At 40.4% G+C, this 17,495-nt stretch overlaps 1 protein-coding gene across 1 annotated transcript in view; it reads left to right on the forward strand.

Moving 5' to 3' along the window:
- The window catches only part of mphosph6 (M-phase phosphoprotein 6), a 55,749-nt gene extending 38,736 nt beyond the window's left edge, over window positions 1–17,013 (forward strand). The window contains exon 5 of the mRNA XM_076302856.1: window positions 16,741–17,013. Within this exon, the coding sequence (XP_076158971.1) occupies window positions 16,741–16,864 (124 nt within the window). The 3' untranslated portion in view covers window positions 16,865–17,013. The remainder of the gene's footprint in view (window positions 1–16,740) is intronic.
- The last annotated feature ends 482 nt before the right edge of the window (window positions 17,014–17,495 follow it).

Genomic DNA, 17,495 nt, shown 5'->3' on the forward strand with positions numbered 1-17,495 from the left:
AGGGAGGGATTTCAGGACAGCATTGACTGACCTCACCTGGCATGCCCATCTTGTTGTGGAGAGCTATATAACTTCAGATGACCTTAATCCAAGCTGTTTTGGATTTCCATAAACTTGTTGTAGTTCACAAGGGAGTTGCTTATAAAAAGTGTACACACTCTCCAAAAGCTCAAAGAATGCAGAGGCTTCTGGGATTGCCTTGCATGTAACACAGGACGAGGTTCAGCTCGTGTGAATAGCATTGCACACTGCTTCAGGGTGTCGCTCTCTGAAGCGAGCCTGCACCCCCCCACTGCTCCACTCATGACAGATGCACCATCATAGGCAGAGGCGTATCAAGCTTTTTAAAAGTGTGGGGGATGTGGGATAGGGAAGTGAAACAATCCGGCCAAATTGTAAATAACTCCCTACAGGGACGTTGTAAGTATTTTCTGAGAGGGGTGCGGACTATATTGGCAGGTATCCGGGAGTTTCTCCCCCGAAACTTTTTTAAAATTCTGATTGCTAAATACACCATTTTAATGCAGTTTGGGAGGGACAGAACAAGCAGGGCCCCTCATTTGTGTGGCTTATGTGACATGTAGGCCTACATTATCTACCTGCTATCACTTCACTATTTGACACAACCCTACATGGAGACATATCTCATGTTATAAATGAAGAAATAATTTCAGAAATTATGTTTTGTGCATATGGTTAGCAGGCTACAATAAATTGCCTAACAGACAACAGCCTAATTTCGAGGTATCACTGGACTATTAATATAATACCTATGTATAAATGTAAAGGACACAGAATAATGACAGAACTGTAAGCTCAAATTCAAAAACGTTTTAAGTCTACCCAAACATATGCAAAGGGAACAAATTGTGTTGCATATTGCCAGCTTAATTAATGTCAGTTTAAAGATTGATTAGCAGTTTCTATGCTGTTTTCAATAATAGTTACAGGAAGCCACGTTGTTGTTTAAACTAGTGTTGTAGCCCACGTTACCTTTCACTTGCTGCAGGGACGCACACATTGCATGAGCGCTCATAAGCGTTCTTTGAGTTCTACATGCTGGAAATCCTAGTTCTCAGATGTAGAACTCAAATGTGTCTTGACGCCGCTGTTTGTAAAATCAAAATAAGATCTTCTAAATGGAACGCGATCGTATTTAAGACATTGAGATCTCCAGTGGTAGAACGACACACATTGACAGTGAAATGCCGCCGAGTCCGACGTTTGTAAGATCAATAAGATGTTCTAAATGGAACGCGATGTAAGCTGTTCAGATCTTTTCCAAGCGTCTTGGAGACGTATATGTGCTGGCCTGGCTGGGCTATGTCTATATAGTTGATGACACCAAATTAATAAGAAGGCTATTTCTGATTGGGGAAACTTTTAGCCTATCTTTCTTTCAGTCCGCTGTTCCATACCATTCAATCTTGCTGCAAATTATCAGACGTGAAGCACCAGGCATAACTTAATTTCGCGGCTACGTGGAACAGTAAGCTAATTGTTGAGGAGGCCCATAGTTTGAGAAAAGCTGCAGATCATAGACAGAGAATAATGCTCTGAGAACCGTAGCCAAGGGCCTTGGTGCGCGCACCCCCGCTTTCACTTTGACTCGTGCATTTCTACATTGTGACAAAAACTGTCAGACAGACAGTGAATTTTGGTTTACTAAATTAGCATAATGTGGTAACAATTATCATTTCAATTCTACCTCAAATCTGATCACTGCAGACTTTATAATGCAGACTCAAGCAGCCTTGAAAGATGCACACTTTGAATTTGATCAGAGCGGCTCGGGTTATTCACTGACGCTAACTTGATGTGATTGGCTGGATGACCGTTCAATCAAATCAACAGACCTCTGTGTGTGCGTTATTCACCCTTATTAGACATACGGTTCCGACTTTTTACGTGAGCGTTTATTTCCATATTTTACTTTCGTTTTAATCTGACAAAAAGTGTTGGGGATAGAATCGTGTTCCAGGAAAAGTGTGTGCGTTATAACACCCACATCCCCCACGCTTGCTACGCCCCTGATCATAGGACTGGCCAACACACAGCAGATCACCCAAGGTGCACGGCTGTAACAGTCCCTCAATGGCATCTGTTATAGACTTTGCATCAAACCCTTGCAGTTTCTGTAGCCCAAGTAAAGATTCCTTAACTCTGCCTTCTTGCGTCACAAAACGCACACAGACCGCTCTGTGTGTATCTCTGGCCTCATCTACCATTACAGCATACATCTTGGCTCTTTTAATTTGGTTGATTATGCTTCCTGTGATCTCTTGTGAAACACTCCTAATCATTTCATTTGGGAAAAATGAGAGAGATAGGTGGTATGTGAAGGGGGAGTATAGCTTTACAAGAATGGATCAAATTTTTTAAGAAACTTCATGAATTCGAGAAAGTTGCCTTGATTCTGGCTTGACTCCTGTTCAGAGCTGAAATTCGGCAAAGGTATTGCCGCCTTTCTGAGATCTCTGCTACGCTGGCTGTTTTAACCTGTTTTAAGCTCTTCTCATGCTCTCTGAAGGTATCCAAAGCCCTTTTCCAATTGGAAAACCCAGAGCCACTGAGGGCATCTTTGTTGGTTTGGATGTTCTGCTTTCCAAAGATGCGACATGAAAAGCAAAATGCTGGGTTTCTGGCTACAGAGTACTCCAGCCATTTAAACTGCTCAAACCAATTTTTGTTGAATGCTCTTTGTTGAGCTCCAAACTGACTGAAGGGATATTGTGGGAGAAGAACCTGCTCTGGGCCATTTCTGGAATCCCTTAATCACACCCTGCTGTTCCACCTGCTGCCCCTTGCTCTGAAGTTGCATCCTCCTCTTCTTCCCTGATTTGGTCACTTTCTGGAGTCCCTAAATATACTGTTGTTCCCCCTGCTGTCCCTTGCTGTGAAGCTTCCTCTTCCCTGATCTCATCTGTGTGACAAATATATAATATCTTATACTATAACATACATTATGATATAATTACAGTATGGCCAGTCATCATGATACAAGGGTGTTACAATTTAAGAAGGAATGCATCATCGTCTTGACATAGGCGTTTCTAAATTATTAATTATTAACAAATATTAATTTAGTAATTTAGCAAGACTATTCATAGGTTTCATCAGGTCCCTTTACATAAAATAAAATCAAACACCTAGATTATGAATGTTTGATTAATGCACTTATAGAAAGGGACCTGATGAAACCCATGAACAAAGTACATTTGAGCTTGAAATAGCCTAGACTGCTCCTCTCAATATATCATTAATGTTTTTTTTTTGTTAATAATTAGTTAGGCAGCCAAAACTGCAAACAGTCCAGAAAAATGCTGTGCATGGACAGAAAGTGGTCCAGCCAAATAAGATACTTAATCGGGATAATTTCACATGATTAATCCTACTCCTATTATGTGGGTTTTGTTTTCCACCAGATGTGACACCGACATAGCATGTCAAATAAACTAACAACAAAACTGTTTGCTAGCTAGCTCGCCTGCCTGCAGGTTTGTTTAGAGTGGATGAAACCTAACGAGGACCTCGCAAAATTATGCTGTTTTCCAGATTGACCATTAATAATAATTTAATTTAAAAAAATCCCAGTTAAACAAACAACATAACATGTCTTTAATATTTATGTGGACTCTTAGATTATAAGATCTGTGGTGGATAGCATATCAGCAAGGTTTTAAGGTAGGCTAACAGTTGACATTAACTGTAACATTCTTTTGTGCAACATGTGACACTGAAAAGTTGACATGGGCAGATAACTGTTAATGGGTTTTCTGACATTTCAAAACAGTGTAGCCTAATTTATTACAAGATGAGGATCACTTTGTTTTGGGAGCTGGAATTGCCACTGTTTCTTCTTATTCTGCAGTAGGCTTAGCTAGCCTATGAGAGTACAGACTGAATTTGCCTTTTCCGCTGATGAACAAGGAGCTTTAACGTTAAGCATTTAGGGAGCTAGCCAAGTAGCCTAACTGACTGAAAGCTCTTAACGTGAAATCACCAACCTGAAACAACAACATCCGCCAGTCAACTGGGCGATGCTGTCGCTCACTGATCGTTTGAAAAAATGTCTAATATCCATAATGACCATAACAACACGTACACAAAGTGTATTATCACAGACTGTAAAGGTGACAGACTGACAGACTTCTGACAGAGGCTTTTTGGAACACTATTTGATGCATAGATAGACTGCTATTCTATAGAACGTATAAGGGTTCGATAGGCGGATAGCCCAGAGACCTGTAACAAGTCAAATTATTTTTCAATATTGGGTTTTGAAAATAAGGGATATATTTGCTCAGTAATAGAGCATTTTGTGACATTTATAGAGAAACCGAGGGGAAGTTATACTGGAAATGAGAGTTGTCTCTTATTTTTAAAACACTAAAAAAAGATTCGGGACTTTTGAAAAAAGATTCGGGGCTTCAGCCCCTAAAGCCACACACACGCTCCGCGTGTGCTGAGTGCTCTCCCTTGCCAGTGCGCGTTGAAAGAAGTGTGTTGAATCAACATGCCCTCTCACGTGGTGTGAATCCTACCAGCATGTTCATCGCTTTGTTCAGATATGAGCTCATTTACATAATGTCCGCCGAAAATACTTGGAAGGAAGTAGTGTAAGAGTCGCCTTGTTTGGAGTCCAAATGTCAAGATATGTTTGTTCAGATATACAGCCCAATGTCTTGACATGTGCAGAACATGCAGACTTACACGTATGTCTGAAAGCAGCTTTTGTCTCCATCTCCTCCTCCATCCCCAACTCTTGCAACTTTTGTGTATGTAAATGAGTGTGTGCATGTGTGTCTTTGCTTTTGTGTATATAGGGTAATTGTGTGTGTGTGTTTGTTTAGGTGCATTTGTGTGTGTGTGTGTGTGCGTGTGCATGCTTGTGTGTGTGCGTGTGTCTGAGTATTCCACTAAACCATGCTTTACTAAAACTAGAGATGCAGTAAATAGTGGAGTACTACTAGGCCTAGTGTATGTCGCTGCTTGTTGACATCTTATTTTCATGTAGATTATGATCGCTAAACTTTGATTCTTTTTAATGTTGCAATTGGTTAACTCCGTTCAGGTGCGCTTGTGGTTCAGCTGTGGGCACGCAATTAGCGGCAGGGACGTGCGGTGATGAGCGCTGTTTATGTAGCCTAAGGAAGTGACAGTTTTGTTTTTACCCCAATAATGTTCGAATGACTGAATAAAAAACCTAAGAACAGTTGCATGCTTACATCTTGTGATGGTGCGTCTTCAGCTGTGCTTCATATTTGCCTCTCGTATCTTGCTTAATCACTTTTATCCATCATTACCAATTTGCAAATGATGGTGAATAACTACTCATTGTGAGATGTATTTCGTAATATTTTTATTTTAATTGGAAATGGATGTGTGCTGGTGCGTGTTCATGGATTAGATGCTCTCAAAATAACATATAAACAACTCGCCATGGATTTCTGACCAGGTTTCTCTTGGTCAGTGGCGTAATGCGTTATTCAGTTCCAGTAGTTAAGTTCTATCGGTTACGTAATTTGTTTACGCCGCCATTAACGAAAAAATGAATGGCGAGAATTTCACAGAGACTGATGAGAGTAGGTTTAGGGTGTCAGAATACACTACACATTTTACTCCATTTGAAATCAACTCCATAAGAAAGCTAAACCGATTGAATATTAGCGATCTGTACAATGCCCCAGGTGTACTTTTTAAAAACATAGAGGACAACTTGTCGATAGCCCTGCCAGCGCTCGGTTACCCAGACATCTACAACTATTTAATTAACTTCCATTCGTCCTATTTCTGTGACTCACTGAAGTCGTATAAAAGTCTAGAAGGATACAAGTGGACTGTGTCCGGAATTTATGTCTTGTCTACAAATGTGGTAACTACCGGCACATAAGAACTGCGCAATCATTTCTGCGAGGGTAAGAGAGAGGCACTTCAAGTTAGTTTACATTACCGTTAGCAACAGCTAAAGTGTAGTCTATGATCATTGCTAACAATTTTAGCCATACATTACAGTAGAGGGATAAGGCTATCCTAGAAATAAAAAGCTTGACCAAGTGTCATGATCATATTACAGGTAAATCATTCTCAAAGGCTCAATGACCCCCAATTAAAGCCGTGGATTGTGGTCAGGAAGGATAGTGTAGTGGCTGGTGGATGGTGTAGTAGCTCACTGCAACTGCACAGCAGGGTTTGGGGAGTGCTGCTCCCATGTATCCGCTACACTCTTAAAGTATGGCAATATAGTGCTACTGATGAGGAGGCGTCAGTGACATGGAAGAAATGCAAATGGTCAACAACAAGTGATGAATCAGTAAAAAGGTTGCCATATCAAGAAGGGAAAGACATCGTGTTTAACAACTCTCAGCGTGTCAAAAAGCAGAGCTCTAGGGATGCAATGCTACCTGTAATCCCACCCCTTACTCCACAAGAGGTAGCAGCACTACATAAAAACCTGTCCGAGTGCCATACACAAGAGGGAAAGATCCTGAAACCAGCGTTTCTCTCTGTAGTCAGAGAGAGACCTCATATGTCCCCAAAGTCATCACGCTAAATCTGCCACAAACCCTGCCACAGCTGTACACCAAGCATGCAAGAGAAGTTAGCCTACTAGCAGAGTTGCAGGAGAGAGCATAAACTCTGATTGCCCAAATAACCGTAACCAAAGAACAGGTAAAGTAGTTAATAGTTCAGGAAACATACACAGTGTAGGCTAATTTGGAAGGCTGACAGTTCAGTTGTTGTATTTTCAGAGTGACATTGTGGAAGAAGAGACTCGTGCCCAATCAAAGTCTAACATCTGGTTCGAACAGAGGAGTGGCAAGATTACTGCATCGACTTTCAGGGCAGCTGTAAAAACTAATTCCTCTTCACCTTCTGTGTCACTGATCAGGAAAATATGTTACCCCAGGTCTAATAGCTTCACTACTTAAGCAACCATGTATTTCAGAGCATTGCAATAACAGTTTTTAGACTTTCAAAGGGACCGTGTGGAACATTTTCAGTTGTTTGTTAGCAATATTAACATTTCCTATTCATAAATATGGCCTCATTCATGTTTAATTACCACCACCACCAATTTGAAGCATAGCTATGGGCTTAGAAATCGGCATTTACATATACATAGCGCTTATAAATGCTCCATCTACGTGTGCCATGTTAAAATATCGGTGGCCGGCTAGGGACATTTGTGAAATACAGCGCCGTCTTTGGCATGCAAAGAAAAACTTTCTTGGATTCATCTGCTGAATTTCCCTACATTCAGCGATGTAAGTTATGAACCCATTTTCTACAACCTACATGTCTTCCTAACATTCCGACATTGGCATTGCATTTTCCAACGAAACAAATAAAGAGAAAAAATAACGTTGTTCGTGATCTGTCACTGTCTCAGCAAAGCTCTTGTGCACAGCCACCTGTTCAAAGGCTCTACCCAGAGACAGTTGATAAACTAACCTACCATAGTTTTGGTAGAACTAGCAGACTACCACAACGTTGTTGAATGTATGTTATTAGGGCCCGAGCACCGATGGTGCGCGAGGCCGGGACGGTGCGAAACCCTATTGTTTTTGAAAGGATTATTATTATTATTATTATTATTATTATTATTATTATTTGTTCACCTTTTTGCTATTTTTGAGCTGGTTAACATGGATGAAAAGTCTTGCAATTTGGCACACACATCTGGTATCACAATGGCTACACAGGCATAAAGGCTTGGCCCTGGGTGTGGCCCAGGGACTCAGTAGCGCCCCCTTAGGTGATTGTTCCAGTGGTTGGCACATACTTTTAGCTAGACACACCAAATTTGGTAGGTGTGTGTATGTCCCCAAGATCAACTACTTTCGTATGTACAATAATTGTGCAATACAATTACAATACAAATACAATAATAATAAGTGAGGTAATTGAGATTTTGTGTGTTGTGGACATGATCAATTTTAACATACTCCTCCTAGACGGTTGCTCCGATTCATGTGAAAGTTGGTATACATGATGCCAATATGCTTCTGATTCTAAATGGAGAAGCTTTTTTGATATGTTGTAATTTGACGAAATGGTGAAACTATGAATTTTGATACCCTTCCACAAAAACAATAAATGTGTCTTAATTCACCATGCATGGCTTGCAATGTTTTAAATTTAACAGGTTATTGAATACCATGGTATTGACAATATTCACAAGCCCATAATCCATATTTGGCATAGTGCCACCCACTGGCAACAGAAAGAATGACAAGAACACTGATGTCACGTGATAGATTTGAACATACTCCTCCTAGACGGTTTGTCAGATTCATGTGAAATTTGGCAAATATTTGGCAAGATGACGCTGATGTTAAATCGCGAAGGGATTTTTGATATGTTGTAATATGTTATGATTTTAATATCTTACACATAAACAGGAAATGTGCCATAAAGTCAAAGTGCATTGAATGAACAGTCTGAAACTTCTCAGGTTAATAGATATTATGATTAAGAGAATATCCAGAAACCCTATTGGTCTGCCTGGCATAGTTCATTATTGGAAATCATTATTGTGATGATATTCACATGTGTAATTCAGATACCTAGCATAGCGCCACCATCTGGCTAAGCATGAAATGTGCCAGAAATGTTCTATGCTTTGAATAAATGGTCTGAAACTTAACAGGTTAATAGATATTATGATTATGATGATCTCTAGACACCCAATGGGCCTGCCTGGCATAGTGCCACCACCTGGCCAAGCAGGAAATGTGCCAGAAATGGACAATGCCATAAGTGATTGATCTGAAAGTTTACAAACATTTTTGATATCATTATTGTGATGATATCCGCATGTGTAATTTCCATGCCTAACATAGCTCCTGCCACCATCTGGCCAACCAAAAAGTGTATCAGAAATGTTCTTTGCTTAAAATGAATGATCTGAAATTTCTCAAGTTAATATATATGTGATGCGATCTGGGAAAACCCATCACATGGTGAAATTTGACCAACTTCTGATACCATCTTAAAGCTGTTTTCAATCTCTTTTCAAATCTCTTTCCTTTTTTTCATAGCATGTCTGTAACAAATGTTATCATGATCTGAAGTCAGCTTATTAACATGGTTTTATGAAACGGAATTTTGAGAAAAACAGGTTTAAAGATAAAGGGGGGCGTGTATGTGGGCCCTATGACCCCAAAGTCTGCCATGACCGGGCCTCAGGTCAAAGAAGTTTGAGAAAGGCTGGTCTAAAGCACTTATATTTTCATTCTATATTGATCTACTTTTGCACACAGCCTCACAAGACCTGGTGCTAGGGCTCAGTTGTGTTTCTAAGGGATATCAACTGAAATGTGGTCAGAAAGAAAAAACTATATTCTAGCCTCTGTAACTCTGTGTGAGTACATCACACAGTTATTTTGACTGTTTCCTACGAAAACTACAGCAGCTCCTTCTTCTGCAGCTCCTCTTGCATGAAACGTGTTGAACATGGATGACCGTTAATGTATTTGCATGCACATACAAACTCTTGCACATCACCATTATCTTCTTGATGTGGAACTGGTGGTAGTATCTCTGCTACATCTTCAATAATATATATGGGATGGTCATCATCTGAAATGAGGAAGAATGAATAACTGTAAGACATGTATTATATAAAAAAGGCTGAACTACATTATTACTAATATTCAACATTAAGAATCCATCACACAAGTATTTCACCATTGCAATATGCCTATGCCCATAAGACATGTGTAGGCTACTACTATAGTAGTACTACTATTATTACTCAAAACAACAATCATCATCATGATGATTAGATTATGTTGGTTGACAAGGTGCGACCAAAAGTTAACGTTATGTTAAGATGTAGCCTACTAATAAATAAAAAAAATGAACATGCAGGCTCACCATCAGTAATGCACAGCCTTGAATGTCACTAGCATGGAACAACCAAGTGTATTAACCTAACGTTAATGCTACAGTCTGCATATCGCAAACATTAACGTTGTTAAGTCTCCGTTTTAAACTCACGTCAGCTGGACTTACATGCATAACCAGCCATAGTTTGTGGCTTTAACTTGAAGTTTTAGTTTTAAGCCTTCGTGTCGCCATTCAAAAGAAATGTATAGCAGCTAACGGGAAAATGGTGATGGATAAAGTTACTCTGAACGAACAACCCTGATCTTCCAGGGAACTTTCTAAGTTAGCCTGTCAGGAATAGCACTAGGCTAACCTACATCACGGTTATCATTGCACAAGGAGATAACCAGAGGGGGATGACATTTTAAAATTAAGTACAACATTTTATTGTTATTTTATTACTAGTGCAGTCTCTGGATGTTTTAATCGTAACGTTACCTTGTAGGTTTTTGATAACAAGTCTCACACTGGTCATTTAAAATAGCAAGCACCTTGTATCTAACATTAAGAATAGCATGGCTAGCTTACCTTCATCGGACTCGTTCAGGGCATTGACATCGCCAGGATTTAGCAAATTGAGACGTGCAGCATCAATTAAGTGAGCAGCTACCTGACTCCCTTCTCTTGAGCTCCGCCATTCTCTCTCTCAAGACTGACATCCTCACATAACGTTAACGTTAGGTTTATCAAAACATATCACAGTGTTACAATGTATATATGGCGGGAACATGAGCATTGATATGATATGACTTCATTCGTGTGGTTACTTTATGGCCTTGATTGGTGAACCGTCTTTGTAGCTGCTAGCCTGGCAAAGCAAGTTATGGGAGATTTTGTATGCACCTCCCCCGTTCGTGGTTTCAAATGTAGTTCTAGATGATCTTTCAGACAGCTTTGGCCAATATAAATACATTTTTAATGTATAAAACTAGTGAAATTCCTGATATTTTTAGGAATTATAGACAAGATGTTATATAGTAATTATTTAATGAAAACACAATTTTGCCAAATAAATGACAATCGACCTATTTTTACTATTTCCTCGAAACGTGCCAGCACGCGACATCCGACGGGTTTTCCCAGATCACATCATATAATGATTATGATGACACCCAATGGGCCTGCCTTGCATTGCGCCCCCACCTGGCCAAGCAAGTAAATGTGGCAGAAAATAAAATACAAAAACAAGTAGCACACGCATCAAATATGTACATTTCACAAATGCACCACATCGATGCTTAGTTGGATTCTGACATGTCACGGGTTGCGGCCCGCAGGTGCTCGGGCCCGCCATTGCCGCTTGCGCCTATATTTTCCGGTTAGTCTGCAACAATGTACAAGTTTAACCAAAGTCCTTAGCAGCTACCTAGCTAGTGAACATCACTAGCCATTCCCATTCACTTTCAGTTTATTGTGCTAACGTTAGCTAACTAGCTCGGTTAACAGGCAAAATGTAATTATTTATTCCATGTCCGAAAGTGTGTTTCAATGGCATCACACACAATGACAAAAGAGAAAAGTTTATGTAATGTTTTATGTTTATGTTTGAACTAGGGTGATGGTAGTGTAGTGGTTAAGGAGCTGGGCAAGCGTGCAGTAGCCTGAAAGTTGTCGGTTCAATTCCCGGCTTCCACCGTTGTGCCCTTGAGCAAGGCACTTAACCCCAAGTTGCTCTGGGGACAATGTGATGCCTGACATATTATGAAAAGGGAGTCAAAGTCAAAGTCTGCTTTATTGTCAATTTCTTCACATGTCAAGACATACAAAGAGATCAAATTACATTTCCCACTATCCCACGGTGGAGACAAGACATATTTTACCAATTACAGTCCCTCCAGGATTTCGCGAGGATTTTTTGTGATTGTTGCGATCTAAAATGCCTCATTTCGCGACAACTTTTCTAAAAAATTGCGATGGAAGTTGCGGTGTTTTTAGCTGTTTGTTGCGAAGAAATTGCGAGAGGTAGTGAAAATTGCAGAAATAGTTGCGATTTTTTTTTTTTTAAAGAATTTTTTAATTGAGGGTAATTAAGGTTAGTACGACCAAAATTGCACTGATCTTGATGCTTATTAAAAAAGATAAGTAAAGGTAAATAGTAAGGGTTACAGAAAATCAAAGTAGGCCTACTTTATTTGAGTAAATATTTTTACTGGGGTAATTCACAAAGCAGTAGCCTATAACCTTTCGTAGAACTGTCCAAAAAAGACAGCCCCCTAAAGAGATGGCATCATGTCATATGTTTCAATACATTCATATATTTTATAATTCATATTAACTTCATATCTTTTTAATAATTCATATTCTGTGATATTCTTGCATAATTACTAATAGCCAACTAAGTCATCTAGTAATAGCCATCAAGTAATTTCATATTGATTTAAACTATTAGACTACACTTTTCTTTAATGTTATTAAATTGGTGGTGTGTAAGTCTAATTGACTGCCTGCCACTTTAAGGACGTGAGAGTAGCGTAGCCTAATAACATTTCTAAGTGGATTGGAACACTTGCATCTCACTGTGTTCGGCTATGACTGGAAATAACTTTGCATAGTGCATTACGATATGTGGATGGAATTCGGGATGTTTTCTATGTCATTAGTTAAAATAAATGTTAAAAAATAACTTGTATGAAATCATTCTTGGATCATAGAAGAGGTAAATGTCTTACAATGTTATTAATTTCTATGATTTTGCTAGTACTACACAAATTGAGCCCACTAGCTAGCAAACATGACACGAGCTAAAAGGACATCTCCAGGTGTAAACGTTTGCCAATGGGTGGCATATTATAGCCTACTCAAATGTCAGTAAACCAAGTAGGCCTTAATTAACTTACTTTCATAGCCTAGGCAGGTTAGCAACACCAGGTTGATAGATGCAAGTAAAGCAGATCATTAACGTTAGCCTTCTATTTATTGTCATCAAAACTGCAGAGGAGTGAACAAGTCTCTGGTGTCTGCAGAAGTGAGTGTGGCATCTGACTCATATTCTGCGCGAGGGACTGTTGTGGTAGGTGAAATTTCACGGGGAAACCATGATGATTGGCCAAATTTGCGAAAAAGTTGCAGTGTTTGGACAAAATTGCGAGGTCGCCCAGAATTCAGGAGGATTTGCTGAATTTGCGTTAATTGTTGCGATCGCAACATCGCGAAATCCTGGAGGGACTGCAATTAAGTCCACAGACAAACATAACATTCAAGTAAACAATATAAAAGTAAATAAGAAGGCACATACAATGAAGAAATAAGAGCAGCAAAAAATTGGGTTGATATTGTGCAATTGTGCATACAGTAGACAGTCAATATAATAGTGCAAAAGTCAGGCCAATAAATGGCTGAGGTAGTTCTGTTTGACCTAAGTATGCAAGTGGCATAGTGGTGCAAGTTATGTAAGAGCAGCAGAAGTGTGTTCAGGACAACAGGACAACAACAACAAGTTGCAAAGTGTGCAAGTGGAGTAGTGCAAGTGGAGTAGTGCAAGGCAGCCATTGTGGGTCCAAAGTCCAGGGTGTTAATGTAGCTGAGGGTGGAGGGGTGGGAGAGAGTTCAGCATCCTAACAGCCTGGTGTATGAAGCTGTTGGTGAGTCTGGTGGTGCGGGAGCGCAGGCTTCTGTACCTCTTCCCAGAGGGCAGTAGATCAAACAAATTGTGAGCTGGGTGACTTGCATCACTCACAATTGTGGTCGCCTTGCGGATGAGGTGGGAGGTGTAAATGTCCTTCAGGGAGGAGAGTGAAGCACCAATAATCCTTCCAGCTGTGTTCACTATGCGCTGCAGGTCTTTCCTGTTGTATTCAGTGCAGCTTCCGCCCCACACAGCGATACAGCTGGAGAGGATGCTCTCAATGGTGCCTCGGTAGAATGTGGTCATGATGGCTGGTGGAGCACTTGCTCGCCTGAGTTTCCGCAGGAAGTAGAGGCGGCGCTGAGCTTTCTTCGCCAGTGATGCAGTGTTGGTGGTCCAGGAGAGGTCTTCACTGTTGTGCACCCCCAGGAATTTGGTGCTGCTCACTCTCTCCACCACAGCACCGTCGATGGTCAGTGGCAGGTGTTGGGTGTGACCTCCGGAAGTCAACAACAATCTCCTTGGTCTTGCTGACGTTCAGCAGGAGGCTGTTGTCCCTGCACCACGTGGTCAGAAGGTCGACCTCCAACCTGTATTGAGTCTCGTCGCCCTTGGTGATGAGACCCACCAGAGTTGTGTCGTCAGCAAATTTCACTATGTGGTTGTTGCTGTAGGTTGCAGTGCAGTCATGCGTCAGCAGGGTGAAGAGTAGGGGACTGAGCACGCAGCCTTGGGGGGCCCCTGTGCTCAGTGTGATGCTGCTTGAGATATTGTTGCCAACACGTACTACTTGAGGCCTCTGACAGAGGAAGTCCAGTAGCCAGTTGCAGAGGTAGGTACTGAGTCCCAGTTTGTCAAGTTTGCAGATGAGTTGTTGTGGTATTATGGTGTTGAATGCAGAACTGAAGTCTATAAACAGCAATCTCACATATGAGTCTCTTTTTTCCAGGTGGGTGAGGGCTGGGTGGAGGGCAGAGCAGATTGCATCCTCTGTGGACCGTTTGGCTCGGTATGCAAACTGGAAGGGGTCCAGGGTGGGGGGGAGAATGGATTTGATGTGTGACATGACAAGCCGCTCAAAGCACTTCATGATGATGGGTGTCAGTGCCACGGGGCGGTAATCATTGAAGCAGGATGGAGCAGTTTTCTTCGGCACAGGTATGATGGTGGCAGCTTTGAAACATGATGGGACGATGGCTTGCTTCAGGGAAGTGTTAAAGATGTCTGTGAAGACATCCTTAAGCTCCTCAGCGAAGTCCTTCAGCGCACGACCTGGGATGTGAGTCCCTCCTTTTCCCCAAACTGCCTGACCGTAGCATTTAGACTGACTATTTCTCCTACACACACAAATACTCACTATTATAATCACTCCCTGCAATTGGGTAACTTGTTCCCTGGTTGGGAATGGGGATTGGGAAATGTGTATGATTGTGCGGGGTGGTTTTCATCCCCATTTTAATGATTGATAGATACTTTATTGATCCCCAAGGTGAAATTCAAGAATAAATAACGGTATTGTAGTGTTATTATTTAATTATGAATATTTAGTTAGTAGTGATCTGTGTTAAATTTTGTTTCCAATGTATGTTTAAGTTTGTCAATGTATGTATTGTGCACATCTTGTTTGTATGGGAGCTGGGTAACCCCCACCCCTCAGTCATAATGGTATGGCCCTTAGTTAATTGGTTGGCTTTAAAAGCAAGGCTTTGGTGAGAGAAGTCGGGTGAGAGTGTGTAAAGAGAGGTGCTGTGTGAGAAGTCTGGACAATACAGAGTTGAGAACTGTGACTGCTAGTGCTTAACAAACCGGTTGGTTGAATTTTGTTTTGTTTTGTCAAGTCTATTTGTTTGCACTGTTTTCGCACTGTAAATAAATTCAGCACTTTTCACCAAAATCCATGTTTGCTTGCTGTGTCTTCACCCCATCATCACTTCAACTCAGTGAGTCCTGTGTGTGAGTATGGACCGCAAGGGCCGTATTTTCACACATGACTTTTTCGTCATATGGAATGCCTTTGGAGAACGATGCACCTATTGTTTGGGTTTGGCATTGGTGGACATGAGGAGGACATTAGAAGTTTCAGCCATTCTTCATTTTGACCTGGGTGGCTTTTCAAATGATGCTACAAATTTGTCGTACTGCTACCTTTTGTGACTACTCGTTTATTGCAAATTTTGTAGATTGCCATTTTGTGGTTCCACGTCGTCCTGGTGAAATTAAAAAAACTGCCAAATGATTGACCCCTTGTTATTTGTTTTTGGAACCAATTTGTCCGCTTCCATTTTCCTATGGAAGTCGCTCACTGATTATTTTCAAACAACAGCGAACACGGTAGCTTTGGCGCTTTCATTTTCAACTAAACTTCCATAGTCTACATAAGACGTCACACCCTCTTCTGAAAAGACTGCTCTAGATTGGTTGGTAGGTGTGTGACGTGATTTATTTTTCAATTACTGAGAGCGAGAGAGGGCAACTGGAGAGATAGGAAGACACATGTTGTTGCTTCAACAACAAAAAGATAACAGCAAGTTAAATACTCAGTGTTTGCGATATAACAACTAACACACGTTCGCACATAGAGCAAACAAAGATATATCGAGTATATTCGGTATATCGCCCAGCCCTACTATGAAAATTCATGCTCAATACTGCTACTAGTGGAAGGTGTACAAAATAGATGTAATTTAGATACCCAAAGCTAACTGTAGACAGAGGAGAAAATTCTATTTTACTAAAAAATAATCATTTTATTAATAATTCTATATTAGTAAAAAGTAAAAATCGTCAGAAGTGAAGATACATTGTTTTCGTCCGACAGTGACTATTTATTTGATGGGCGAAGAAATACAATTTTGAAGTCAATCCAAATCACTCAGTGGATTCATGAATTTGGTTTCATGTTCAGAAAAGCTATGCTACCAATTTGACCTTGGAGATCTGCACTCTATAAGTGCCCTTATCATTTAAAGAGGCAGTACTGGAACATGTCTTTCAAGTCTATTTTCTTGTGTGTGTGCACCATAGTAGTCTATGTGGAAGTGTGTTATTATTTGCAATGACGGCATTAAAATATCATTCCCCCCTATTTTGAGTCTTGCCAGTTGTTTAAAAAAAGCAATTTGTTTCAAAGTGAAGCAATACCCCTTAAGCCATTGTTAATGCAAAAACGGTCTAGTTCAAAACATCTGCAACTAAAGTAATTGATCACTGTTTTTTATGTGAGTTGTTAATGCAAATTGTTTTTCCATAAATATTTGCTCTATTCTTTTTCTTCCTTGTAGGTATGCAGATTTAGTCGACAGCATAAAAAAGAAATTTGCCATGAAACGTGGGCATTCCGTGTTGGAAGATGATGTTAGTTTGGAGGAAAAAACAAAGAGAGCCTTTCAGAAGCCAAAGGATTGAGATGACACCTGATAAACTTTTTGTTTGTGTTAAGTGATCATACATTAGCATATTTGCCTTTTTGTAAGTGTGGCCATTTTATTTTTGTGGGCCTGTTTTGTTATTAAATTGTTTGTTTGTTTTGTCTAATAAAAAAAACATATAACTCTTTATAATGTCTGTTTTTGTTTGAGATCAAAAATTGTGCCTGTATAACACAATGGAAGTCTGGGTCAAGTGTGTAATCAAGCTATACCTCTTCCTGCTACAGCTCAACTCTCACATCATTTCAGAGGTTACACGGTTTCTAAGCTTCTAAACATTTTTTGTCACATACAGCAAACTTCAGTCTCTGTAGACAGCCCAGGCTCCTAAAATGGCAACAAAAACAGCCTGGTACAGCATGGACCATGAAACATAACAAACTTTTCCAGCCATTCACTGACGAGATGCACTCTCAGGAGAGTTCCAATTGCACGGGAGGGAGGGGGAGGTAGGGAGGGGCGGGCTAGCTAGCTCTCTGTTTTGTTTGAACGTCAACACCTTGAACGTCTTTAAATGCTCGATCATTGCTTTTGTATATATTTACTTTTACTTTATTTTTCTTTTTGCAATTTTAAGTTTATTATGACCGCCACTAGAGCTTTTCGGT

This window comes from Alosa pseudoharengus, unplaced genomic scaffold, assembly GCF_046254945.1.
Source record: "Alosa pseudoharengus isolate Yale_2024_CS ecotype anadromous, Long Island Sound unplaced genomic scaffold, YU_APseudo_1.1 YU_APseudo_1.1_scf_10, whole genome shotgun sequence".
In the NCBI taxonomy this organism is placed as follows: domain Eukaryota; kingdom Metazoa; phylum Chordata; class Actinopteri; order Clupeiformes; family Clupeidae; genus Alosa; species Alosa pseudoharengus.